The 27,810-nt window shown below is 42.1% G+C and overlaps 1 protein-coding gene across 1 annotated transcript in view; it reads left to right on the top strand.

The window, feature by feature from the left end:
• Window positions 1-27,810, top strand: part of DNAH11 (dynein axonemal heavy chain 11) — a 2,866,633-nt gene that overhangs the window by 2,702,564 nt on the left and 136,259 nt on the right. The window contains exon 74 of the mRNA XM_069211469.1: window positions 7,824-8,051. Within this exon, the coding sequence (XP_069067570.1) occupies window positions 7,824-8,051 (228 nt within the window). The remainder of the gene's footprint in view (window positions 1-7,823; window positions 8,052-27,810) is intronic.

The following is a 27,810-nucleotide window of genomic DNA, read 5'->3' as shown; positions in this document are numbered from 1 at the left end:
CAAACACTGCCACATACATTTTCGCCAATCGCAGCGTCAGTTGGGAGGCATAGGTTTAGTACAATTTGGCAGGCAGTCTGTCCTTGCTCGGAGAATTGCCATGTGCCAGGTCCCAAAGAGTACCCCAAATTGCAGGTTCTGTGATCATACCACCCAAGGCCTCCCATACTCTCTCGGTAGACATGGAAGTGTTGTACCAGCAATGAAGGAGTCTGTTGTCAGCTTCTGGCTCGGGGCGGGCACCCCAATGAAGAGTTTTAAAATAGTGCATGAACACTGTGTGTATGTCCCTCTGTATTTTGGCCACATCTCTAGTAGGAGTCCTTATCGTGTGATGGAATACCACCTATCCTCTGCACTCACCATCCAGATCAAGAGCCTCCCCACTATGCACCTTTTCATATGCGCCATGGCAAAGCATTACCTTCTATTTAGGAGCTGCAACGTATCCAGAATTTAAACGTGTGCTTTGTGCTTCTACCGCATCTGGTCCCATCCCTGTGGGTCCCCCTATGTGTCTATCGTAAGATAACGCAGGTCATTCTCTGCTGACACTAGAAAGCCACACCCTCACTGCATTACTGTGTATCCCAAGCGTTCCCTAAACATGGATTAATCTAGGAGCTCAGGTTTGAGCCTCCATGTGGAGATTGGGGACACAGGTCTGCCCTATGAGAAGGAGGTTGTAGATCAAGGACATGCGCCACAGGTGTTCCATACACACATCTAGCCCAATGGTCTCCTCAGTACACAATATTGTGTCTAGCCAGACATGTAAGTCATGTAGCAGAGATTAAAACTAGTACTCTCGCTCCCCAAATTTCGTAATCTCCAGTGTCACCAAGCTTAAAGTTATCCACTCGCACTCTAAAGTCTGTAGAGGTTTATGTCTGCCATGCAGTTGTAGTCTCCCCCAATGGTGGTGGCTCTACTCATCCCAGTTAAAATGTGGCAAAAGTGTTGCACGGAAGAGTGGCTTTACAGTGCTCAGGGTGTGTATACTGACAATCACCACTTTCAGACCATCCAGCGCTCCAGTCAGGACATTTTATCACCCCTCCCTGTCAGTCCTGTATTCAGTGACCAAAAAGGGGAATCCTGGTCGCACCCACACCATGCCTCCCCTGGAAAACCTAGAGTACGAGGTTGCATACGTCTGGCCCCACCATCTGCGTTGCAGAGTTTTCATACACGCCTCTAGAGTCTCTAGCAAGATTTCAAAATCAGAGCCTCTGTGCTTCAGTTAAGCAAAGATTTTATAACATTTGGCCACAGAGCCCATCCCCCGAGTGTTCCAGGTAATAATGGTGCATTTAGTTTTTTGGGGCCTACATCATAGTGTAGGTTCACATGTACTATTCGAAATTAGGCTTCTAGTTGGCAGAATTATGCACCCTGTCCGCAATCCCAGTCTGGGTAAGTCATACCATAAAATAACCTGGGCTCACCCTCTAATAACTTGACACAGAGTAGGCAGGCTTAACTTTAGAGGTAATGTCTGAAGTATTTGTGCATCACTTCAAACAGTAGCGCAGCAAAAACCTGACAAAACAACTCCACACCCGGTTAGAAAAATAGATATTTTTATGAGCAAAAACAAGATCCAAACTACAAAATCCAATAAGTACGAGTCAAGGTATACATTTTTAAATAATAAACTTAGTTGTAGTGCATAGAAGCATACAGCGCCAACCAGGGCCATCTGGTCACTGTAGACTTGGTCAAATCTGAAAAGTCAGGCCAACCCTGATGGAGCATGGATCGGATACAGAGACCAGCCTTGGTCCATTAAAACAGTACCTTGGTTTGAAGATGTGTTGACATTCGGAACAAGATACTAGGGGTAAGGGAAGCAATGCGTTGATGTCGATCCCAAAGATGTAGGTGATGTGTCAGTTCCGAGACATGCAAGTCAGATGCATCGGGAATGGAGGCAATGTGTTGCACTATTGGCAAAGTTGTGCTCCCGATCCACGCAGTTGCGGCTATGCTTCAGTGTTGACGGCAACACGGTGTCCTGGATCTTTGCAGCAGTGGAAATGCGTAGATGAAGATGTGCCAGTTCTGATCAATCCAATGCCAGTTTCTGGCAGCTGCATCACTTAATACGCACTTATAAGGGCCCAGGACTGGATTGGCCCTGGGCACATGTACTGCACATTACTAGGGACATATAAGTTAATTTATAAGTAAATTAACTATGCCAATTGTGGATGTACCTAGCAAACCATGTTTTGTGGAGAGAGCATGTGCACTTTAGCACAGGTCAACAGTTGTAAAGTTCTCAGAGTCCTAAGGTCAACAAAAAGACATCAGCAAAAAATGTGAGGCAAACAGGCAAAATGCTTGGGGGAGACCACCCGAAGGCTGTCTGGTTTGTACCATCTAGTGTCATCTCCCTCCCAACCGTGGTGGGCTCTCCCCCCTATACAAACCAGTGACCTCATCTCCTGTCTCCCTCCTCCCAGTACCCCCAGTAAATGGTAGTCCTAACCATATCAAGCAAGCTTGGATGTAGAAATAGTCACAAACCCCAACTATCCCATCCCAGGCTGACATGCAACTGCCATCTGGCTTAAATCGTGTAACAAACATGTGGAACACATTCAAAACTCCAGTACCAGTTTGGAGGTTCTTAGCAATGGTGGCATTTTACAGTTCAGCGACAGTAATGCTCCAGAGGAGATTCCCCTAGTAAAAGGATAACTGAGCAATGTCCATGCATTGGAGCCCCAGGGCAGACCAGCATGGAGTACGTTCCCTTGCACAACATTTTCCTTCAGCTCCTCACCATTCTGACACTTGCAACCTTCACAGGTGGATGCCATTCAAGAAGATCTGAGGTCATCTGCTTTCTGTTGAGTGACTTTAGGTTCACAAGGCAAGAATCCAGTGACACTGTCGGAATCAGTCAAGCCACATGTAGAGTCTGTCCAGTGCTCACCAGGTGTTCCGGTTCTGTAAGTCTGAATTGCGCACACTGCAACAAGGGCAACAGCTCTCTCCAAGTCTGACTGTGAATCCATGGGTTTGATCCAGCAGCCTCCTGTGCTGTTTTCATCTAGGCAACGGTGGCCTGGTCCATGGCTCAGCCTCATTTCCAGCCTTGTATTTTTCCAGCTTGTTCCAGGCACTCTCAGTGTCATAGAAAAACTAGATCTTCTCCTCTACCATGATCTTTAGAAGGCCTGAGAACAAGAAGATGTAGCGGAGACCCGCCTCCTGAAGTTCCTTTTTGATTGCTAGAGACAAAGACCGCCATAGTGTATTCTGTATAAATGGCTAATGTGACTCCTTCGCATTGATCAGGCCAAGTGTGTGTACCCTCAGGAGCACGCAATCCCTGTCCCTTTAATGCAAAAGGTGCACCACCACTGGTTGTGGTGGAGCATCTGCCGGATGGGGGAAGCACAATCACTCTATGTGCCCATTCCAAGGCAAAGAATTGTGAGAGCCCATGCAGTGTCACATCCTGTCTTAGCAATTGTTCCAGATAAGAGACCATGTCTGCCATCTTTGCCTCCTCCCTGTGGCCAACAATTCAAAAGTGGTTGCACCAAGTGCACCCCTTCTCAAATCGATCCAACTGCTCTACACATCCTGCCAGGTGGTGGACTTGATCACTGAAATCCTTCAGTTGTGGGGAAACTTTGCCAAGGTTGTGAGCAGGATACCTAAATTTGTCCATCAGCTTCCTGTGGTCATCCTGGAGTATGCTCAGGTAAATGGCCACCTTCCCGGGTTTCTCAGGTGGCATGAACAGTGCTCAGTATCTGGTCCAGTTTTCAGCTACACCTGGCGCCTGGATGGCACCCCATGTCGGTTGATCATATTCCCCCTTGCTGGGGGAAGGTCCTCTTGGTCTCCTGCTGCCTGGTCCCTGGCACATCTTTAACTAAGCAGGACTGCCCCATTCTGTCAGGGGTTTAAACAATGCTGAGAGGGGGGTTCAAATGCCTTTGGCTATGCACACTCCTACTTTGTTTGTCTCCCCCCTTTCACCACCACTGCTCACTGTGGCGGCCGCACTGCCAGTGGTACTCCACCTCACAACAGTCCTCGGTGGAGCCCCAGTCAGACCAATCACAGCCAAGCCATAATTGGTGCAGGAAGATCCTCTTTAGATTGCCCAGGGCTTCTCCTCTCCATGTCGTGCCAGGTCTTGAATGTGCAGACAACCTCTTTGGCTCAAATGTATGGGCAGACCAGTTGATCTTGGCGCCTCCCTGCTCACTGTCTCCTTTCAAGTGGCAGGGGGGCCCTCCTGGGCAGCCACCCTCATCCATGATCCAGCTCTGTTTCCACCTCACTGCTCAGTCTCTTTTTCCTCCACAGCTGCTAACTCCAATGGCTATGGCCAGAGCTCCATCCGCTCCAGGAGTAGCGCGGTACTCCCAGGAGTGGATCTGTACAGTGGCAAGCCATGCAGCTGGACCCCTCATTCCTGGCACCATCACGGGATCCTGCAGTGTCTGCCTGTACTCTACTATCATATGCAATTCTGGCAGCTCTGTCTGACTATACCCCACCCCCTGGTTCACAGGATTATCGGGGATCTGCAAGCAGCCCACAGCGATTATAGATGTGCAGCCATCTTGCTGTGCGGGCAGCCACTACCATACCTAACTATAACTTCACTTTAATCTTTCTTTTTATCAGCATTATTATATATATATATATAATATATATATATATATATATGTACAGACATATATATATGTGTGTGTGTGTGTGCGAAAAGAATCAGAGAACTCTGGGTAGTTCCCAAGTTTAGGTGGCGAGCAGCTCCTGTATAGAGCACAGTACAACCCAAGCAACAAATCCTTTAAGCATTGAATTATCACAGTGTCATCCACTCTGAGCTAGAAAGGAACAAAACAAAGGAACAAAACAATACCCTTACAAGCTTAGGGTGCCACATAAGTTATGTAAAAAACAATCAGCGAAATCTGGGTAGTTCCCAAGTTTAGGTGGACAGCAACTCCTATATAGGATACTGTAAAACACTGGCGGCACTCTAAAATTCCTCACAATAAATGCTTGTTTTTCTAGCAACAGTGCCATCCACGCTGAGCTAGAAAGAGACAATGGCGGTCATTCTGACCCTGGCGGTCAAAGACCGCCAGGGCGGAAGACCGCGGGAGCACCGCCGACAGGCCGGCGGTGCTCCAATGGGGATTCCGACCGCGGCGGTAAAGCCGCGGTCAGACCGGCAACACTGGCGGTCTCCCGCCAGTGTACCGCCGCCCCATTGAATCCTCCAAGGCGGCGCAGCTTGCTGCGCCGCCGAGGGGATTCCGACCCCCCCTACTGCCATCCAGATCCCGGCGGTCCGACCGCCGGGAACCGGATGGCGGTAGGGGGGGTCGCGGGGCCCCTGGGGGCCCCTGCAGTGCCCATGCCACTGGCATGGGCATTGCAGGGGCCCCCGTAAGAGGGCCCCTACAAGTATTTCACTGTCTGCTTGGCAGACAGTGAAATACGCGACGGGTGCCACTGCACCCGTCGCACAGCTTCCACTCCGCCGGCTCGATTCCGAGCCGGCTTCATCGTGGAAGCATCTTTCCCGCTGGGCTGGCGGGCGGCCTGAAGGCGGCCGCCCGCCAGCCCAGCGGGAAAGTCAGAATTACCGTGGCGGTCTTTTGACCGCGCAGCGGTATTCTGGCGGCCCCCGACAGGCCGGCGGCGGTCAAAGTCGGAATGAGGGCCAATGTCTTTTGCCACTTATACAGCAAAGTCTTTAAGCATAGGATTAGCACAGTGTCATCCATGCGAAGCTGTAAAATGATAAAAGCCTTTTACCACTCCACATACAGTAATACAGCTTTGGATTGGTAAAATACCATGCAGCCAACTTGGAATGAACAAATACAATCCCCAGCACTGGTTTCGCTATGATTATAGCTCTGTAGAGAGGTTTATCGTTGTCCAGACACAAGGGAGCACCCTGTATAAGTCAAAACAATTCCCTTTCTGGCTTCTAGTGCCACATAAATTATGGAAAAAAGAAGCAGAGAATTTTGTGTAGTTCCCAAGTTTAGATGGAGAGGGGTGTCTCCAGCAACATTCTAAAATTGCTCCTCTCAAATGTCTGTTTTCTGGCATAGTCTTTAAGCATACGATTAGCATAATGCCATCCACGCCAAGCTGTAAAATGACAAAAGCATTTTAAGCGATAGTGCCATTCAAATAGAAATTGCATGGGTAAAGTTTTTTTGGGACTCCTCTTTTTTCTCAGCGCCTGGTTGATGGATCACCCCAAAACTTTTAAGGAAGGCGCTGAAAGTAGATGGCCTTTTGTTTTGGAAAGTTTTGTGAATTTTGGCAAACAATGGCAAAATTATTAACAAACCACAAAAGCTCCTCCTATGGTAACTCTTAACTGTAACTACATAGTGGCAAGTGTGTTTGTGTGTTTGTGTATTACCTACTGGTGGTAGCCAGTTTGTAGCTGTAGTTAGGACCAACTTTTCCCATAGATGAAGCATTTTGTGTTTTGTTAATAACTTCAGCGCCATTTGACGAATCTTGACTAACGTTTCAAAACTTGTAAACTAGTTAGTTTCGCTGCTGCCTGGAAAGATTCAGGGTGATTCTTCAAGCAGGGGCTGAGAAAAAAGGGATGTCACTAAATGCTTTTTCCTCATGCAGTGTCTGTGGGGATTCTTCATTTTTAAACATGGCTGCAGCCTCAACAGATGAAAGGATTTACACCAGATTTGACTGAAAGCTAGATCCTGGTCCAAAAATATCTCTTTTATTCATTTGGTGTGAATCTGGTCAGTAGTTTTGGAGTTATTACAGAAATAAAAATATAGGTATCTAGGTATGCATATTCTTGATGGTTTCAGGGATACCTGCAGATCCGGGCAAAAGCAACCCCCTTGATTGGCTGGCAGGAACCTGAAAGGAAAGTTGTGGCTGCCATTTTGTTTCTTGGCTGAGCTCCCGGAAAGAAAACATAAATAAAGACACACGTAAAACATCAGGATAAGGGTATTCTGACCACGTAGGATACACGGAGGGGTCTCTGAGGGACCTTTCATGTGCAACACATTGACCAATTCATTTATTGGCTGTTCTGCGAATCCACCACAGTACGAAGCATGACCAACAGTGTAAATTTGCGATGGATCCGCAGATCTGAAGCACAATGGAACAAAAAAAAACTCACACACCATAGCCCTGCTGTGCACAACCAAAGGCGGTGTGCAGCATGTGGTGGGGTGCATGTGGCCAACCCCGCTGCGCATGGACGTAGGATGTGCACGGTGGTGGTTGTATTAACATATGGTAATTCTATTTTAATTTACATTAAAAAAACAGAAATTAACTGAAAAAACTAAGTTGACAAGAAAGTTATAGTTAGGTTCAGGTTTTACCCACACTAAACCTAAGAAATTCAGCAGTTATGCTTATAGCTATACTTAGGTTATGAAACTACAACTCGTGGCTTAAAGTTACTTAATTGCACAAGTTATTGTTTCTTCAGATAAGCGTAACTGTCAGTAGAACTATCATGGCAGAATTTCTATGGTTTTATATGGGTAAAACGCGAACGTAATTATAATGCCCCTGTGTCCTTTGTTTTTTATAGTGAAAATATAAATATATATATATGTATATATATATATATATATATAAAACATTCCAACAGACCTATAGATATTTGCAGATGCACAGAGAGTAAAATGCTATTGCACTATTTATTCTCGAAGAATTACTAGCATGGCAATCATAACTACACGGACTCCTGGTTATGTCAATATGGTTATTAAAATAAAGAATATTAATATTCTAATATAACTGTTGTCTTTTATCAGAATGTCCATCTGGTAGGCAAATGGCTAGGAACTTTAGAGAAGCTGATTGAGCAGTACAGCAGAGGAAGCCACATTGATTACCGAGTCTTCATAAGTGCTGAACCTGCTTCCACTCCAGAAGAGCATATAATTCCTCAGGGAATACTGGAGAACTCTGTCAAAATAACCAATGAACCACCCACGGGTATGATGGCAAACCTGCATGCTGCTCTGTATAACTTTGATCAGGTAAGGAATGAATAGTTCTTTACGAGGAAATATCCGTTGTTTGAAATGATGTTATTCTTTTGATGTACATAGACAATAATAAAAAAGAGAACAGTTAGTTCCGTTTTAACACAGCAAAATGATTATACATCTTAGCCAAGTCTTCTGCATCCACACTATGGTCTTGCACAAGTTGGATCAATTATGTAAAAATGTGTAAATCATAGAGTGCTCTCTTGTTTTAGCAATAACAGAGTGCTATATCTCTCATCTTTGGCTCCAACAAGAAACTCAAGTGGTGCTTATTAATTCAGGGTCATTCATAGTGTTATGGGAGGCCTTTTGTTTAACAAACTAACTTTGTTTTAGGAAAAAAAAAAAATTTCCGTATTAATCACAGTTCTAAAATATTTACCTTCTTCTAGGATGTTTTGCAGTATATAATCGCTTCATCAAGTCTGAAATACCATAATAAAGCTCCCTAGAGATTCATTTATAACAAAGTTTGTCTTATTCCACGATATTGACATGTATATTTACAACACATATAGATTTTACTTCTCTACACCAGCGTTTCCAAAACTGAGGGTCGTCAGACTATTTTTGGCGGTTTTTGAAAGTCCAAAAAATAAAGCTGTCTTTCAGTTCTGTAGTTATCTTGTCACATTTGCTGCACTTCAAAGAAAGAGGTCAAATTTCAGGCTGTGCCTTCGGACAAATTGCTGCTTATATTTTTAACAAGGGGATAGGTGTTTACAAACTCCCTTCATTTTGCAGTTAAAGAAAAGTAAAGTGAATTTTGTTACAATCTTGCTGGGGTATAGAGTGTCCGACAGGAAAGGCTGTAGGATGCCTTTTTTGTAACACACAACTAAATGTAAATACCTGTAAATGAACTACTACATTTGGCAGTTAAAAAAAGCAAAATTGATGCACATTTTTTGTAACTCTGTAGTGTGATGAAAGCAAATATTTTAATTGGATCAAAACAAGTCTAGACACTGTCCTTGGTGATGCACAGATGATAAATACTCACTGAAATCTGATGTCTATACAATATAATTTGTTTACATTATACTTTTACCAGTAAACCTAAATGTCTGTGCAAATTTAGTGCCAAATTCAATGGAAAATGTATTGTCTGTAAATGACAATGCACTATCACACAATGCTTTAGTTACAGTAAAACATCATCCACCTTATGCCCAAGAAAGCTAGGTGGGTCACAAATGTTTGTTATTCTAAATACTGGACTGTAGTTTTACGAAGTAGGTATTTATTAATTTAATTATTATTATTATTAATTATTAACCTCTCAAACGAACCTATTAATACGGGAGCATTTATAATGTCCTTTACTTATATATCGGCATTTCTGTAATGTGATACAAAATTCCAAAGAATAAGAGATAAACACAGAGTAAATAGAGATTATGTAGCAGTATAAGGCAATAGATCATAGTGAAAATTGGATCTTGGACATTAGCTATGGAACACTTAAACAGTGGTTCAGTGTTTTCCATATTTCTTAAGATAGTGTAGCATATTAAGGTAAAAGGAGAACACAGGAAGGATACACAGTTTGTATATCGGTTCTGGTTAGCAGTGTGTTGAGAGGGTAAATAGTTTGAGACATCTCTCGTCATCAAACAATTTCTCATCACTGCTAGTGAATTTCATGTATAACTCTTCAACCAAGCTTTATTCAGAGACATCTTCATACCAACATAGGTTCTGAGGGCTCTTTGAGCATAGTCAATGAAATATTATTATATGCTTATACAGTTCTAGGCACAGTGCCACAAAGGTGTAACTTATTTTACATTAACTAGGCAGCCCGTGAAGATCCAACAGTGTGTATTGGTAGTGTTGGAAAATGGGTTATTGGTAAGGGCAGGTAAGTACCTACACTTAGCAATAGGCCACTAACCTCCACTTAGGTCTCAGTAAATTAAACCCAGCTCAACCCTTGGTAGCTTGGCAACGAGCAACAAGGCTTAACTTAGGAGACAAAGCGTAAAGCATTCAAATATCACAAAACAGTAATTAAATAAAACACAGGAAACTGTTTAAAAATCCAAAATCAATTCATAGCAGTAGATTATATTTGTATCTTTAAATTGATACCAAAACAAATAAAATCGGATAAGGGGAACCAGAGATATGAATTTTTAAAGAATTAATGTTTTCTAGCACATAGAAGCGACTAGCGCTCAAAGGGTTAAAAAAAGGTCACACTCAAAAAGAACAAAGTCCAGAGTTCAGGCCACCCACGAGGTAACACTGTCACACTTACTTTCAGAAGTGTTTGATTCAGGAAAGTGGTCCACAGCACCAGCCAAGGGTTCAGAGGCTCTGGTGTGCCGCTTGGGGTCTGGGACTACAACTCCCACAATGCACCTCTTCAACTTATGGAGTTGCTCCAAACGTCTCCAAACTTCTGGATCTTCTTCCAGAGGTCCTTTTTGTGTCCTTGTAGTGTCCACAACTTGATCCAAGGTTCCAGAAGCTCCTAGTTGCTCCTTGGGAGTTGGGACTACAATTCCCAGAATGCACCTGGTCAGAATCCTCAAATGGCCACTGGACGCTGGTCAGCTGGGCTCTGCTTGCATGACTTGATGCAGGGGACTCTGGGCAGCTCCTTTGTACCTGTGGCAAACAGGGAGTCCCTTCCTGAAGCAGTAGAAGACAGGTAAAGTCCTTTTAGTGGTGAAGCCCAAGTGCGCAGCTGGTGCAGTCCTCCAGAGTGCAGTGTCCATGTGCAACATTCCTCAAACATCCATCATGGCTGAAAGTGATTTTTGGAGGTTACATCTGGCTGAGCCCACCCACTGGTGTGGCTAAAAACCCTAAACACACCCCTCTCCTTCTCTCTCCTAATCTAATCAAGGGGGCACCTCATTGTCTGGGTTTGCAGGTTGTGAGGGTGTTGCTACGTTGCTCCAAATGTCCTTCTCTGCCTTTGAAGACCAGTTTGGCATCCCTCCCCCTTCCTGCTTCACAAATCTACTGAGGGGAGATTCCCTTCCCCAGGCACATCTCTTTGTGTGGAGCCAGGCCACTTCACACCTCATCGAGGCAGCCTGGCCAGGCTGCCAGTGGCTGGCTAATCAGAGCATAGCAGCAAAAACACTGCAGGGCTGAAGTTGGCAACTTTTCAGGTAAAGTTTAAAACTCTTTACCTGAACAAGGTATATTAAATCTAACAACTGGAAGTGGTGGGATTTATTATAACAATTAATTTGATACCAAACTTCTAGTATCTGTTACTTAAGGGGACTTTAAAAATTAAAATAAAGTCTCCCCTTTCTAGCTTATGGAGGCCATTAACTACAATGAGGGAAAAACTAATTTGGCTGTTTTACCTCACCAGGGCTTATAAAACTTTTTTTTATAAGGTCCCTGCTTATAGTTACATGGCACCCAGTCCTAGGGTCACATAGGGCACACCTTAGGGGTGATTTATATGTAAAAAAAAAAAAGGTAGTTTAAGGCTTTGGAACTACTTTTAATTCCAAAGTCGAATTTGCATGTAATTTGAATTTAAAAGGAGCCAGCAAGGCAGGTCTGCCTTTAAAATGACACTGGGCACCTCAGCAGTGCACCTATGGGTGCGCTATCAGTCAGTCAAAGATCTTTATTCGGCAATTGGCATAAAAGTACAAACAGAATAGCATATTACAGGACTACAGGATGAGAAGTAATTTAAAACACAACTTAGATACCATAAAATAAATTACCTAAAACAGCCCAAATGCATCTAATCCAAATTCCCCTTTATAAACAGGAGAGAGAAATACTAAGTATGGTTTGATGCCACTTAGAGATGTGCAAATTTACAATAATTCTTATCAAAACATTTACTGATATCATAACACATTAAATATATAATACCAACATTTCTGAGGAACCTAAAAATATGACAGAAATCCTCAGTCGATATAAAATCACAAAAACTGTCATAAACATATAACATTTAAACAGAAATAAGGGAGGTAACGTAAATAATTCACAAAATGTTAATACTGATTCCTAATAGCAATAGAGGATCTAATAAAATGTAATACATGATAACAAATTTGAATTTTTGGCAATTTCTGAAAATATAACAGAGCTTCCTTATAATGAATGGGTCTTAATTTACGTAAAATAGGTCAAATAAAAACATTTCAAGAGGTAGCATAAAGGAGAACAAAAAAGAAAAAAATGAGAAGTACTCTGCTTTGATCTAACATCACAAGGGCAAGGTGGTAAATCTTTTTGCCAAATACACTGTTTAGGAAAGGCCACCTTAAAATGAATCAAATTCAATTTAAAAAGAGTAAAAAGAGAATGTATTTTGGGACATGAGTCAAATAGGGTTCCATGTATAAGGCCGTAACAATCTGAGTATAAGAATCAAAAGATTTCAGTTTCAGAGAACTGTAAAGTCTTAGATCTAAAATATGCTCGGAGTGACGTAATTTCAACAGAAACCTTGCATTTGTGGTTAGCGATTGAGGTTCTTCAAACATATACCTAAGCCCCAGCTTTTCAAAGGATTTTCGCAAATACGAAAGCAAGGGATTCCTATTTGACTTGGCCAACTGTAAACATTCAGTAATACACTCCTGTACAAGACTTGCCGCTGGATTCGCCCAACAACTAATCCACAGCAAGAGAGGGGCAATAGAGATTGTATCCTCTAAAGAACATTGGCCCACCTTGTGGCTAATGATGTTTGCTATGCACTTGGGTACCATCAATAACCTACGCATAAATTTATTTTCAACACATTGGAGAGTGGGTACTTTGTTGTAGCCTCAAACACCTGCCCCATATAGGGCTGCTGAAACACACTTGGAGTTATAGAGCTTTATGATCTGAGAAGAAGGTCCATGACCCAATTTACGAGTAAAACGGAAAATCGCTTCGATATTCCTTACCATTTGCTGGGTCTTAAAATTAAGGTGAGTATTCCATAACATGGAAGAGCTCACATGCATACCTAAATAACAAAAATTCTTCATCTTATTAATAATCTTGCCCCCCATAGTAAATTGTTTAGACTTAGTATTTCGAGGGCCACATGTCATAACAAATGTCTTAGAATAGTTAACTTTCAAATCAAGGTCCAACATAAAGTTTAAAAAGAGGTCCAGCAGGCCTTGTAAACCATTTGCAGTACAAGCAATTAGTACAGCATCGTCTGCATATAATAAGACTGGAAGCAATCTCTGGCCCATCATTGGTACATCCTTCCCATATTTTATCTAAAATAGTAAAGCCCATTTATATATATCAAAAAAAGAAAAGGGGCTAAAATACATCCCTGTCTTACACCCCTAGTTGAGGGAATGGGAGAGGTTCTCTGACCAGATGGGCCAAACTGAACTGACACCTTTAAATCCGTGTGTAGGCACTTTATGAGCTCCAGTAAAGTCACATCACACCCCAGGGTTCCCAAAATATGCCATAACTTCTCCCTATTTACCAAATCAAAAGCGCTAGTTAAATCAATAAATGCCATATGAATGGACTCCTTTTTGGCAGTTATGTATTTACTAAGTATAAGGTGCAAGTTTAAAACTTGCTCAACTGTGCCTAAACCAGGTCTAAAACCAAAATGGATTGGAGATAAAATCTGTGCCTCTGTCACCCAATCCTCCAGGCGAGATAAAATCACACTGCCCAAAATCTTGGCCGTAGAATCAATAAGAGATATTGGTCTAATACAGGAGGGATCTTGTCTATTGCCCTTTTTGAATATAGGAATAATAGTAGCCAGTTTCCATGAGGAGGGTATATTACTTTTAACAACGCTTATCAACACATTTGTAACTAAGGGGCCCCAGGGATCAGGCTTAGATTTAGAGATATCAACAGGAACCCCATCAGGGCCAGGAGCCTTTCCCTGCCTTGATCGATTAATGGCTCCAAGGACCTCATGAAGATCAAATGTAATATTTGGGCATTTGTATTAGAGTCTATAATAATCTGTTTAGTAACATTATCCTCCTTAATCAAAATATCATTATCATCATTATCTGGGTGAAATACTTTCCTAAAATGATTCATCCATACATCCTGTGCAATAAGACAATCATCAGCCTTGATGTTATTATCCGAGAAATATGAGTGATTTACCACCTTCCAAAATTTAGAAGTGTCCTTCAAGTCCGAGGCAGCCAATAGCTCTTCCCATGCCTTAGTCCTTATTTCTAATTTCCTTTTTTCCAGTGTGGCCTTATACTCGGCCCTAGCTAATTTAATAAAATAACGAGGAGGAGGAACTACTTTAAGGACTTTATAATTTTTTTATGGGCAGTTGAACACGCGGAGTCAAACCATTTATGGGCAACCGAGCTCATAGAAGGCCTATCCGCCACCAAAACATGCAAGATAATATTACTTAAAAGTTCTAATTCTTGGACTATGCGATCATTATCTAGCTGCTGGGACAGACAAATATTAATGCAATCTAACCTAGATCTTATATTATCCTGATTAAATGTCATTGGATTTATTTTGTCCCATTTCAGACGTGGGCCAAAATTTGTATGGAAAGTGGTATTTCGTTTAGATCCCTTATTCTTAAAGGCCTGATTAATATTTAAATCCAGTTTAATATATAAGGGATTGTGGTCACTAGCACAGTGAGGGATAATCTCAAAATCGCGTATTGAATGATAATCTGGGGAACCAATAAGAATAAAATCAATAATACTCCCCTTCGAATTCCCTATAAAAGTAGGGATATTTAAGGTATCTAATGCCGCTTTCTCCATTACATGAACCAAATCAAACTTACATAGGAAGAAATTCAAAGCTTCTCCTTCAATTGAATGAATGAAATGGGTTAGCAACTCTCTGCACTCAGTTGGGATGGCACACAGTTTGGAGGGTTCCTTACAACACAGGGGAGTATTAAAATCACCAACCCAGAAGACAATTAAGTCTTCATCCTGCAGTTCGGTAGATGAATCAATAAAATCTACTACATCCTCTAGGTTTCCCTTAAGGAGACCACGCGGAACGTTATTATAATTTTTTTTAATCAAAATACCTTTACATCCTCTAATAGATAATAAAATAATCAGGAAATAAGGTGAGGACCAAATTAAAGACACATTCAATAGTGGAAGTTGTAAGGATACAATAACTAAAAGTCCTCCTCGTGCCCTTCCCTTTGAAAAAGTTATTGCTGGTTGACAAAAAGATGTGTACCCATCCAAGAGAAACGTATCTTTTGACCAGGTCTCCTGAAGACAAATTATGTCAAAAGATGATATAAAACTCGTCCAATCCAAGTTATCTATTTTAGACCAAAGCACCGCAATGTTCCAACTGATCAAAGTCATGGGTTTGGATCCTAGACATAATGCCGATTTATCAATATTTTTAAGAGGGCAAGTATCAAATAAGGTCTCACTTTCTTCCTGTATAGAATTAGCATGATCATCATCGGCTGTTAAGCTCACCAAATTTTTGGAACCCGGGCTTACGGTAACCATGAGTCAATCGTTCTCATCAAGAGAATTAAAAGCCGGGAAGCAATTACTAGTAGAAACGTTTACCTGAAATTGTGGCCTAACTGAGACCAGACTGTGATTACTAAGATCAACAGTAGAACATTGTGGTAAAAGAGAATGATCAAAAAAATGGCACAGTGAATGTATTTGAATCCCATTTTCTGACCTACTACAATGATCAGAGTTAGCCAGTAGATAGTCAACTGAACAGGGATTAGCAAAGTTAATTACAACACGGTCTCCATCATCCGCTTTTCTTAGGTAACCAACCCATTTCACTCTACACGCCATAAGGATCTTATTGTTTGGATGATAATTAGATTTAAATTTAGATTTCAACCAGTGAGCAGACTTCCTAATTAAGGTTTGTGTGTCTTCTTTTTTGGTACTATCCAAAGGAGGCACATTTGTTAACACCAAAACATACGGAATACAATCAGGAGGTAAATGCAATAATTCTGTGTGATTTATAGATTTGTTAAATGGGGGAATTTTTGGCCTGGAGGAATAAACTTCCTTAAACTTTTCTTGAGACAAATCATTCACAATATTATCTTGACCAAGGAATTGGCCGAGGGTATACCAGCTCCTTGAGATGACAATATAGGTGATAGATTATCTTGTTTTACCACTTCATGACTATGAACATTTCCCACAATTGATGATCCTAAATTAAGTGACTGGGAAAGAGTGCTAATCACATTATTACAAAAACAGTCAGTCTTTTGGTTATCATAGTAATATGTTTCTCCTCTAAAGTTACACAAAAGGATTTAAGTATGGAATCTATTGTGCCGGTAAAATCACTAAGAACATCCTTGTTCGTAGAACATTCATTGGTAGAAACCGAAACAAATGATTCATTGGCTCTTATTGCCGGAGGAGTATAAGTTCTCTTTTTAGGGCCCAAGACCTTTTTTGTATTCTTGTACCTTTTACCCGCTCTCTTCTTCTTCTGTGGGGGGGATTCAGCCTGAGAGCATTCCAAAGATTACTTAACACTTAAAACAGGAGTTTTAATTAAATCTTGTTGAGGCATATCACAGTGATCAAACTGTGTAATATTGGTAGGTGAAACCAAAGGGAATGACCCGGCCTTTGAATTAGTAACTATATGAACAGCAGGCTCCAGTGGAGGCTGCTGAGCAGATTTTTGAACGGCCCCAATCCTTTCTTCTACTTGTTCCAGTTCGGATTCAATAGCCCCAATTACAGAGGATAAATAGTTGGTATTAGAAGGTTGGACTGAAGAGCCCAACCCACATTCCCCCTTTTGTAGACTGATCTTTCTTTTCCCCATAATGTATAATATTCACACACACCCCCTAGAAAAGGAAGGACAACAACAGAATCTTCTATCCTCGACGTGTTCACCTCAAATCTGAACTCTCTTTAATGATTTGTGTTATAGCCAAAAATGGGGTAGCCCAGCCTCAAAAGGGCCCACCCTTGACCCTTACCACGCAGCAATGCGGCGCGCTAATAAGTGCCCGCGCAATATTAAATTCCACTCCAGGGAGGCACAATAAATCCTAAAACAAGGAGCCCCCCTAACAAAGTACAGGTACCTCTAGACTAATTTTCCTGGTGAACACACAGTCTCTGGACCTACTATGACAGTAGAGATGTTGGGGGGGCTCAGCCCAGCCTCTTCCAGTCGATGATAGGTGAAGGACGGGCCCGCCCTTGGCCCAGGCTTTGCCTGGGCGCCGCCCGCATGCGTCCCACAAAGCGGGAGCACAATTGAAGATTTAAAGGGGCTCAAAGTCCCGCCCCACCGCGAGCCAGCGAAAAGTCCTGCGCGTCGCACGAAGCGGGAGCGCGATTGAAGATTTAAAGGGGCTCAAAGTCCCACCCCACCGCCAGCCAGCAAAAAGTCCTGCGCGTCCCGCGAAGCGGGAGCGCGATTGAAGATTTAAAGGGGCTCAAAGTCCCACCCCACCGCCAGCCAAAAGTCCTGTGCGTCCCCTATGCTAGGGTCCCTAAACCTACATGCCCTACCATATACTAGGGACTTATAGGTAGGTTAACTTAGCCAATTATAATTAGCCTAATTTCCATACTGATTGTACACGGAGCACAGGCCCTGGGACTGGTTAGCAGTACCCAGGGCACCATCAGAGTCAGGAAAACACCAGCAAAAAGTGAAAAATGGGGGCAAAAAGTTAGGGGACACCTGCAATCAGCCCTGTTCTCTCACAGGTAGGTTGAACAGTTGGCACTGGTCTTAAACTGAGGTGGGCTTTCACTGTTAAAGCATATGTAAATATATCATATTCCTCATTCCACTTCTATGCATGCATCCTTGGGAGTGGGGTATATTCTGTGTAGCACTACACTATGGAGTGAGGTGAACTATAAGGAGTCTTTTGAATTGTGCCTTCATGTACTTGCTTGTTCATTACTATTCTGCTCACTGAGTTCAACACCACAGTCTCCTTCCTACTTAGTAGAGCCAACGACATACAGTCCAGTGGTATTACCCTACAAAGAATGAAAATTAGTTGATCCCCTTGTGAAAGTGACAGCAACTCTTCAAGCACCCTATTCATTCATGCTGAGCTGGGAAATTCTCCATGTTAGTCTAGCCAGTCTGGTAGCAGATACTAAACAGTACTAACTGTACTTCAGAGTGAACTTTGCCGTTTCATGATAAATGTCCCATTCTCAAACTAACAACCCATCTCCATTCATCCACCCTGAAACCATCTGGTCACATTTGTGCCTTCACTTAATACATAAAAATTGTGAGGCCTAGTGTGCCACCTTGATATGAACTCACCTCTGCTTGTAACACTCTCATAAGTTGGACATTGTTTTAATTAAGAATGGTTTCTTTTTGCTGACAAAATGAAAACTAATTTTTAGATCTGATGAACCGCACCACCAAATCAATAGTGTTTCACAGCACTACTTCCATCATACAGCCCTATTGTGGCTACTGTAGATGTGCCACTAACTATTGACATTCTTATTCAGGAAGGACTGATTGGATATTGGGCTATCTACTTCTATGAAAATGATTTTAAGAAACAGATCACATGGCACACCAGAGCGCAAAAGTACATCTGAACAGCATCTCTTGTTAGGCTAATGCTACACAGCCCATCATTTATGTTAATACAATTAATAATTTAGGAAGCGGGGAAAGCTTCAAACCATAAATATATATTGTATTATGTTATTTAATTGTTTTAGAATATAATCATATATTTGAAAGTGAAAACACAAATTTTAATAAGAACATGTTCAGTGCATTGTGTGTATATAAAGCTATTTCCATGTGTTTCCATGCAGACTGGCAAAGTATTGGGCTGCATAAAATGGATACTATCAAATTGATGCCCCTGCCCCCCAGTCTCCAGACTACTCAATTGGCTAAATAAAAATATAAAACAGGCTTAGGTGAGAGCAATTGACTTTGCCAATGTGTTTTAGCCATGTTGTACGCCAGTGTGGCTTCTGTTCAGCAAGGTTTAAATTTAGTGGCGTTGAAGAAAGTGGCTTGGAATGTAGTGACAGAGTGTAGTGGTATAGGCTGGAGTAGAGAGTTATAGAGTGGACTGTTGTAGACTGGTGTAGAGTGGCATAGAGTTGAGTAGAGTATTGTATACTAGATTGGAGTAGAGGATCGTGGAGTGGTGTAGACTGGAGCAGAGTGTTGTAGAGTGGCAGAGTGGAGATTTGAAGAGTGGAGTCGTGCAGAGTGGAGATGTATACAATAGCACAGAATGGAGTAGAATGTCATAGACTGGAATGGAATAGAGTGTTGTGGAGTAAAGTGCCACAGAGTCAAGTGAAGTGTTGTAGAGTGGAGGGGTGTAGGGTGGAGTTAAGTGACATAGAGTGGAGTAAAGTGGTATGAAGTGTCAGAGTGGTGTGGTGTAAAATGAGTAGTGTGTTGTGGAGTGCCATGCAGTGGAGTTCCATACAGTGGTGTGTCAGAGTGGAGTGGAATCTACATTAGGGCTGTGGGGCTGTGCAGCTCTGAAATTCCTACATTGGTACAACAAAAAATACTAAATACATCAATTTATTTAGAGATACAATTGTATATCTAAATAAATTGATGTAGTTAGGTGGGATTGCTGTCCAGGCTGCGTGCTCCACCTAGCTCTGAACAAGGTTCAACTTTCTATAATGTGACACACAAGGTAGGGTTTACCTTTCTAAAGCCCTTCAGTGATATTGGAGTCTATGGAGGTATCCACTGTAGGCCAGTGACTCTGCTGGCATCACTGTTTAGGGAATTGCAGGCTGCATCCCTGCATGAAGCAGGCATTCACAGGCATCCCACCGTTTTCCATTCGTCATAAGGTTATCGTGCGCGCATCCAAACCTAGAGAGATTTGGTGCCTTGTCCTCTGTAATGGTAAATGTCATAATACTAAACTTAGTAGGCGATAGTGCTGACATGCCTAGTAACACATACCTCCTGACTGTGACACCCCAGGAATATGGCTGTAGATCATTGACCCCTTTAGAAGTGGAGCTGCTGTATTCGTTCCCCACCAAAGTTGAGCCAAAAGATGGTCAAGGCTTTTGTTCAAAGGCAAAATAGATCCAAATATCTGAGTTAAGCGCAAAGGAGAAATCTGTGCTTATAGTGTTCATATTTGTGGAATACCAACCAAATGTTAAAAAAAAAATGGTGTGAGTGTGCATGCTTAGAATATGACATGAATTCTTGGTGCTTATTAAGGTCCTGATTTATTTAGATTGAACACAATATGGTTCTACAATGTTTTATTCCCACTTTGGACAAATTTTGATTTTAAAGGCAGACACATGCTTGCTGTTTGTGGTTGCATAATGATAGGGATTTGACTTCATCATAAGGCATTAAAGTACACATTGAAACTGGTCCCTTTCCATCCCTACATTCATGCCTTTACATTAATGCCAAAACACTGATTGATTTCTGAACAATGAATGTTAAAAACATTAAGGTAATGCATGACAGCGATTTAGTTCCTGTTTCTCTTTCACATGTTTTGCTTAATTTTGCATTCCCTAAGAGTGCTAGCTGTTTCCATCATGAAGTGTTTCTGTGCTTATTTCATACATCTTGCTCCTCTTGTATAGTACTCACTTTTAACAGAATTGCAATGACAGGGATTGAGAGCGCTGGCACAGAGGCTGAAGGAAGTGCGCATTTCTCACAGTGCCTGTCAGTGGCTTGGCCCCTCTGCAGAGCACACAGAGCAATGATCACATAGTCCAGTTGCAATTGAAATTATGTTTGTGAAGGGGCTACACAATTGTCAAACTATTGATAAATTGAAAGTAAAAGAGAGTAAAGTGGTTACATGTGTGTGAGGGCAGTGTATGTTTGGAGGTGCTAAAGTGAAGGAGATGCAAGAGTGCATTCAGTAGAGAGTGAAAAGAGGGTGCCGGATAAGAAAAACAAAGAGGTTTAAGATAGGCAGATGGAGGAGATTTGAAGAGAAAAAGGGCATATATGTTTAACAGAGTGCATATAACCGCAGACTAGTACTCCTTCCACAGGTCTCAATAATATTTAATTCACAGCCTCACAATTTCAGAATTTAAACATTTTCAATATTAATTACTTATGACAAAATCATTGTTATTACTCATTTATCTCGGCAAAATCACAAAATAAAATGATGGATGAAGTATTGTAACTTTTCAAACACTCACCCCCTTTCACAGACCTGGGTTTAATCCACTGTTACTTTGCTCACCAGTTTCAACCCAGCTGTATGCAAGTCAGTCTTGACCCTGCTCCCCATTTATCTTAAACAACTAACCACTGTTCACAAAGCCAATAGTTCTGGCAGTATTTAGGTGTATGGCAGTTGTTGTGTTTATATATCTGGATGCAATAACAGAAAGCTCAGAGAGAAAGCAAAATACCAGTTGGGTGGCACACTATGGTAATCATAGAAATGTATTTTGTATGTTTAAGCCATGTCCCTTTTAGAGACCTCCCTTTTTTCATCCCACCCAAAGCCCTGTCTGCACTTATTTGTCTATGACTGGATGCAGCCAGCAGCCGTGAGAGCTTCCTAAAGCCCGGTTAGAGCATTTTCTTCCAAAGTCAATGCCAAATGCAGTGCATGACACTGGGCGAGCACACACTTTAAAGGGCCTGAGTTGTCATGCTATACAATTTACACATTACAGTTAATGTTGAACATATTAATGCAATAATATATGGGGCATTTTTAATGATCTTAAATAGTTCATGACTACATGTTAACAATTGCTTTATAAACCTTTCTTTTTCACCAAAACCTTTATTAAAATGTGGTTTAAAATGCAGCATTTGACAATCTTTCTTTCAATTGTTTTTGGGGGAAGGACCCTCTCAAAACTCATGTTTGTCCCTTAAGATTGCTTGCTTTTCTCACTAGATAAATGTCATATCGAACTTCTATGTACCACCACCTCCAAATGCCTCCAGCCGCCACCAGTGGAGTGGTGTAGAGTAACATGGCACAGACTACAGGGTTGTAGATTGGATGGTCATAGTGTGGAGGGTTGTAGAACCAAGTGTTGTGGAAAGGTGTAGAATACAGTGGAGGGGCAAAGAGTGGCATAGAGTAGATGGTTGTAGAGTGGAGGGACTTAGGCTCAGATTTATAAGAATCTGGTGCATCAGTATTGGTTCGCCAGATTTCTTGTGCCACTGCCACCTTACAACACAATGGATGCACTGTGGTGCACGTTAGGCAAATAGTGCCACATTTTTTATGCTATTGGGGTACTTTGCTGCACTAGCATCAAAAATGTTGATGGTCCTGCTGCAAAGTGCAGGGAGGCCTATTGACTTCAATGGGTATATCCTTTTTAACACCTGGTTTGAGCAGGTGTTACAAATGCCGAAAAAAGGGCGCAATTAAATCTTGTAGATTTTATTGTGCCATTTTTGCGGGCCTTCTAACGCTGGAATGCCCCCTTGCAAACATTATGCCTAGCACAGGCATAATGTGGTGCAAGGGGTCACAAAGTGGCATAATGCATGCATTGCACCACTTTGTAAATATGGCACAGCGATTGTTGCCTCGTTGATCCACATTACCATAAAAGAAATTACAATAATGTGGCACAAGGAGGAGCTAGGGCCTTGTAAAGATGATCCTTAGAGTGATGTCGAGTGGAGTGGAGTATGCACGGTGTGGTCGCACACTCCCATTACAGACTACACATTTTCAAATGAAAAGACTATTACATTTACTCAGGCATACAGTTTTACTGATAAAACCATACAGCAGATAAACAATAATGTGTGAAAATCTGCATCATCTAGTGTATTCATTTGTTTTGATCGTATTAAAATATTTGTTTACATCGCTTTTCAGAATTACAAAAAAATGTTCTTCATTTGTGGCTTCCTATTTCTGATGTATTCTGAAATATTGTGCAGTTCATTTACCGGCATTTAAGGTTTGTTGTGTGCTGGAAAAAAAAATCCTACCACTTTTCCCACTCCCAGTGCCCAGCAAGATTGTCACATAATTTCTCTCACTTTCCAGTCAGAGAAAAAAATATTAAACACCAACCTCCCTCAGATAGACATAGCCTAACATTTGACACTCTGTCTTTGAATCCACAGCAGATGTTGCAAGATAAAACCAAAATGTAAGTCTTGTTCTTGCTCATTGACATCTGACCTCCAGCATGGTATTTTGGGTGTTCGTCTGCTCCCCTCACCCCTCTTATCCTCACTTCAATGGCATGGGCATGAAAATTAGGAAGAGGATTGTTTAAGTTATGCTATTAGAGAAGGGCACTGACCTAAATAAAGAGGCTTGTTGACAGAACATTGTTCCTCACAGGCATGCAAGATTGATGACCTGGCAGTGGCACAGATCAGTAAAATCAGTCAAGCAAAAAGATAGGCAGCAGGAGACCTCTTCCAAGGAATACAGAATATTAACTGCTTCCTGAACTAGCTTTCAAAGGAGACAGCTGAAAACACACGTGCTCTTTCAAGGAGTACCTCATGAAAAAATAAAAAAGGACTTCCAGAAAGTAAGCACTTATGGAGCAACGCAAGGATCCAGTCAGAGAGGTGGTAAACATGCTATTTTACATGGGCGAAACAAAGGCATTCTGGACAAAAGAAATAAAGACAGCAAATTAAAAGCAAAAATCTGTGAGTTACAAAACACAAAATCTATATTAAGTGACAGGCGGAATGCGTTCCAAGGGAGGCTTTTAGCATGTCCCCAATATGTCTTTACAACCAGACATCTGTTTGGTAGGTTTCAACCAAAAAACACACTTCGGTGATCCACTCCACCTATCCACTTAAGACCATAGCCAGATCAACACTTGAGCTTGTCCCATTCCTCCTTTTAAGTTGAAGGCAGTTTTCTGGCCCTGCATCCTGTGACTGGCAGTATCTACTAAATGCCCAGCATATAGTGTTTCAAATCACTTTGAGGTTTATTGGAGATTAGTTATTAGTGAGATTTGGGTAGGATCTGTCTTGATGTTGTAGATTATCTTAATTTCATTTATGGGGTGTTTGCATCTAGTTGTGTAAAATGCACGCACTTTACTTCAGCTTTAATTTGGTCGATGGCCTAACAGAGAGCAAGCGTGACTGCCACATAGTTCCATCATTGTAATATTTTTAGCCTGTGCTAGTAGGAATTTGTTGTGCAGTAGTCATCCATCTCTGTATCAAACGTTCCAATGACTGCTGACACGTTAAAAAGGCATAGCTTGTTTAATATGAATGAGGCTAGAAAGATAGAGTATTGTGCTTCAAGAAGTCCTATGTCTTTTGCTGTCCTTCCATAGATCACCAGATATATTGAGTCTGCTGAGCAACCATCTGTGTTTGGTTGAATTTGGGGCTTAAACTTGAGTTACAGAAGCTTGCAAAGATGTGCAAAATAGCATCAGGCATCTAAAGTTATACTTCTTCTGTTCCATTCCTTGCAGCCAGGCATCCTGCTCAATATGAATGGATATCAGTCTGCAGAGAATTGTGCCTCCTCGCTGTCACTCAGGGCTAGCAATGCCGTGAGTGGCAGCTGGAAAAACACAATGGCTGTCTCCCAGCAGCTGCACATTCTCCTTTTCCTACTGTTAGAAGTCTTGCTTACTGTAGTTCTCTCAATGGGAAACTGACAGCTAATAATGTTGATTTAAACATTTATTGCTGGGGGTTATCTATTTCTGAAATATGTTTAAAGGCCACATAAAATAGGTCAACAAGAAATGCTGTAGTAACTTTTACCTTTCTCTGAGTCTTTTATTATCAGTGTAATGAGTAATGCTATTTCTTCTCCTATCTTCCTCAGCATGTTTGATTTGTTCAGCCTTCCATCCATCATCTGTTCATTTTGCTTTTGTCTCTCTAAGTGGGAAGGGTATGCCCAGGCATAGGTCCTATGCTCACTGTACCACTGGATTCAAGCTAGCCTCACTGATGAGGGGTGATACCTCGAAACCAATACCAGGATGTATGTTTCGGGTCCAGGGAGGACCTAGCACTTCCAGCTGGACTGTTCCCATGGGGAACAGGATCAAGACTGATTTGGATATAGCTCGATCCAAACTGGGGTGGTATGGTGAGCAAAAAACAGTGGCTGCACCATCTGTTCTTTTTGATTTTGTCACCCTAAGTGGGAAGGGTATGCCCATCGTGGGTCCCGTATACACTATACCACTGGATTCAAGCTAGCCTGGCTGATGAGAGGTGATACCCCGAAACCGGTCCTAGGATGCTTGTTTCCAGTCCTGGGAGGACCTGGCCTGGCAGTTTGGGCTGGACTGTTCCCCATGGAGAGCAGGGTAAAGACTGAAGTGCATATGGCTGAATCCAAACTGGGATGGCGTGGTGAGCAAAAAAACGCTGGATTAAACCCAGAACTGGGGGTAAATGTTTGATTTGTTCAGCATTCCGTCCATCATCTGTTCTTTTTGCTTTTTTCGTCCCACGTGGAAGGGTATGCCCAGATGTGGGTCCCGTGCCTACTGTTCCACTGGATTCAAGCTAGTCTCGCTGATGAGGGGTGATAATCTGAACCCAGTCCCATGATGCTTGTTTCTAGTTCAGGGAGGACCTGGTGCAGCAGTTCGGGATGGACTAATCCCAGGGGGAGCAGGGTCAAGACTGAGTTCTGTGACAGGGTGAATGTTTGATTTCACCAGCATTTAGTCCATCATCTTTTCTTTTTGGTTTTCTCAGCATCCAGGCACGAATATGGACCGTCATAGAACTGCACGTGCTAGGACCCCATACTTAGGGGCAGTCTTATGAAGGAAATTACATAATCGATATGGGAGGTGTCAGGTTGTGGTCCTAATAGTTATGGGATATTGTGAGTTAGTTACATGTTTTAAGTTGTACAGTAAATATGTTGATTCCTGGCTCTGTGCATGGTATATTGTTATGCATGCTACTAGGCTGGGGAGAGCATGACAGCTGGCAGAGAGTAGAGGATACATGTCCCAAAGAAACAGAAGTGTTTCTCAGAGAGTTTGCAAGAAATAGCAAACTGCTCATGTGTGCCACATGCATCCAAGTTGAAACGAAGTAATCTGCAGTTGGCTTATGTGGAGTGCAAGTATCACTCCAGCCGTACGTGGACTCATGGAGAAGTTGAAGGCCCGTCAAGTAAGCACCATTGGACAAGCCCACCAAGACTTGCTGGCCAGCCTGAGGAAACAAGAAGGTGCAGTGCCATAACAGCGAGCAACCAGTCATACAAAGCAAATGCTAAAAGCACTGACAACCAGGTACAACATAAAAGACAGTGATGACCAGATATAACACTTAAAGGCAGCGACAACCAGGTATGACAAATACATATATTGTCACCAGTAAGACAACGGTCACAACTGCAGCATCAAACACGCCAGGTCAGACTTGCTTGGGAGGCTGATAAGTGGAAAGTAGCATACACCATGTTCTGAATTTTGGTTTGAGCGAGGCGGCGCAAGCATACGACCTAACCTTATAGAAGCCACAAGGTGGGCTTGAAAGAGAAAGCTGCCAAAATAGCACAAAGAAATTACTCGAATGAACCAAAAATATAAAGGCAAAGGCCAGAGCATGCAAGAAACAAGAACGCATCCACCATCAACAGTGAAAAGGGTGCAGCACAGCCACATGGCTGGTCCTGTAAAGAGACAGTACTTTCAGAAGACGCAGATTCAGGTGCACAACAAACTCTGGCTGAACAGCACATACTCTCAATGGCAGAAGAGAGAAAGGTGAAGTACATGGCAGCTGCTTTTCTGAAATCTCCAACACCATTCAATACCACCAAAAAACAGAACATTGGCACCAGATGTATCACGTAGCTCAAGACTTTCAATTATTTCATAGTTTCTCTGGAAGAAGCAAATGATGAAACAACCATTAAATACTTAATGAATCTTATTGGTGAAGAAGTGAAAGAAGTGATTAAGAAACTCTTACAGACCCATGCACTAAGACAATGTCTAACTGTCAAATCAAAGAAGCGTTAGGAGCCAAAATCAATCTAATGTCAAACGTCGACTGTGAAAGGTAAATTTTTAATCAAGCAAGACAATAAGTTGTTGAAACATTGGATATCTGTGTTGAAAGATGTGGGGGCCTATTTACAAGTGGCTTGCAACAACAATGCATCACTTTATTTGATGTGCAGACTGCAGACCAATTTCTATAGGGCCACGCAAAGCCACTTTGTGTGACTTTTCATAGCCTTGTAGATATGGAGTAAGGCAATGCAGCGCAAGTCACTCTGTTGCCTTACTCTCTGTCAAAGAGGCATTCCATGGGTGTTGCAGTGGGTGATACCAAATAATGCCCATGGAATTTGATGCCTTCCCAGATTTACCAAGATTTGTAAACCTGGGAATGCGCCAAAAACCTATGCCTCCCCAGGGGTGGGTAACTAGGAGAAAAAGCTTAATTTCTCCTCATTTGTTTCCTCTTTATATGTGTGCTGCATTTTGCAGCACACATAGAAGGAGGATACCACATCCATTGATTGTTTTTGTGCAGGAAGGTATGCCTTCCTGCACAAAAACAATCATTCCTACAACCATGGTGCAAGGGTGCCTGCATTCACGCATGGCAGCCCATTGTGCACCAGAGCAGTGGAAGAGGACAGGAATGCGCCATATCTCATAGCTACAGAGCATTCCGGACCTTTTCTTTAAACACAGGGCAGCGCAGCAGAAAGCCCTTGCGGCTCTGCCCTGCCCAAAATATTGTAAATTAGCTCTTTGATTTGCTCATCAAACATTATAAATTCAGTGAAATCAATGATGAAGGAGCCATGTGACTCATC

Source organism: Pleurodeles waltl, chromosome 10 (assembly GCF_031143425.1).
Source record: "Pleurodeles waltl isolate 20211129_DDA chromosome 10, aPleWal1.hap1.20221129, whole genome shotgun sequence".
NCBI lineage: Eukaryota > Metazoa > Chordata > Amphibia > Caudata > Salamandridae > Pleurodeles > Pleurodeles waltl.
This window is presented reverse-complemented; position numbering and strand designations above follow the sequence as displayed.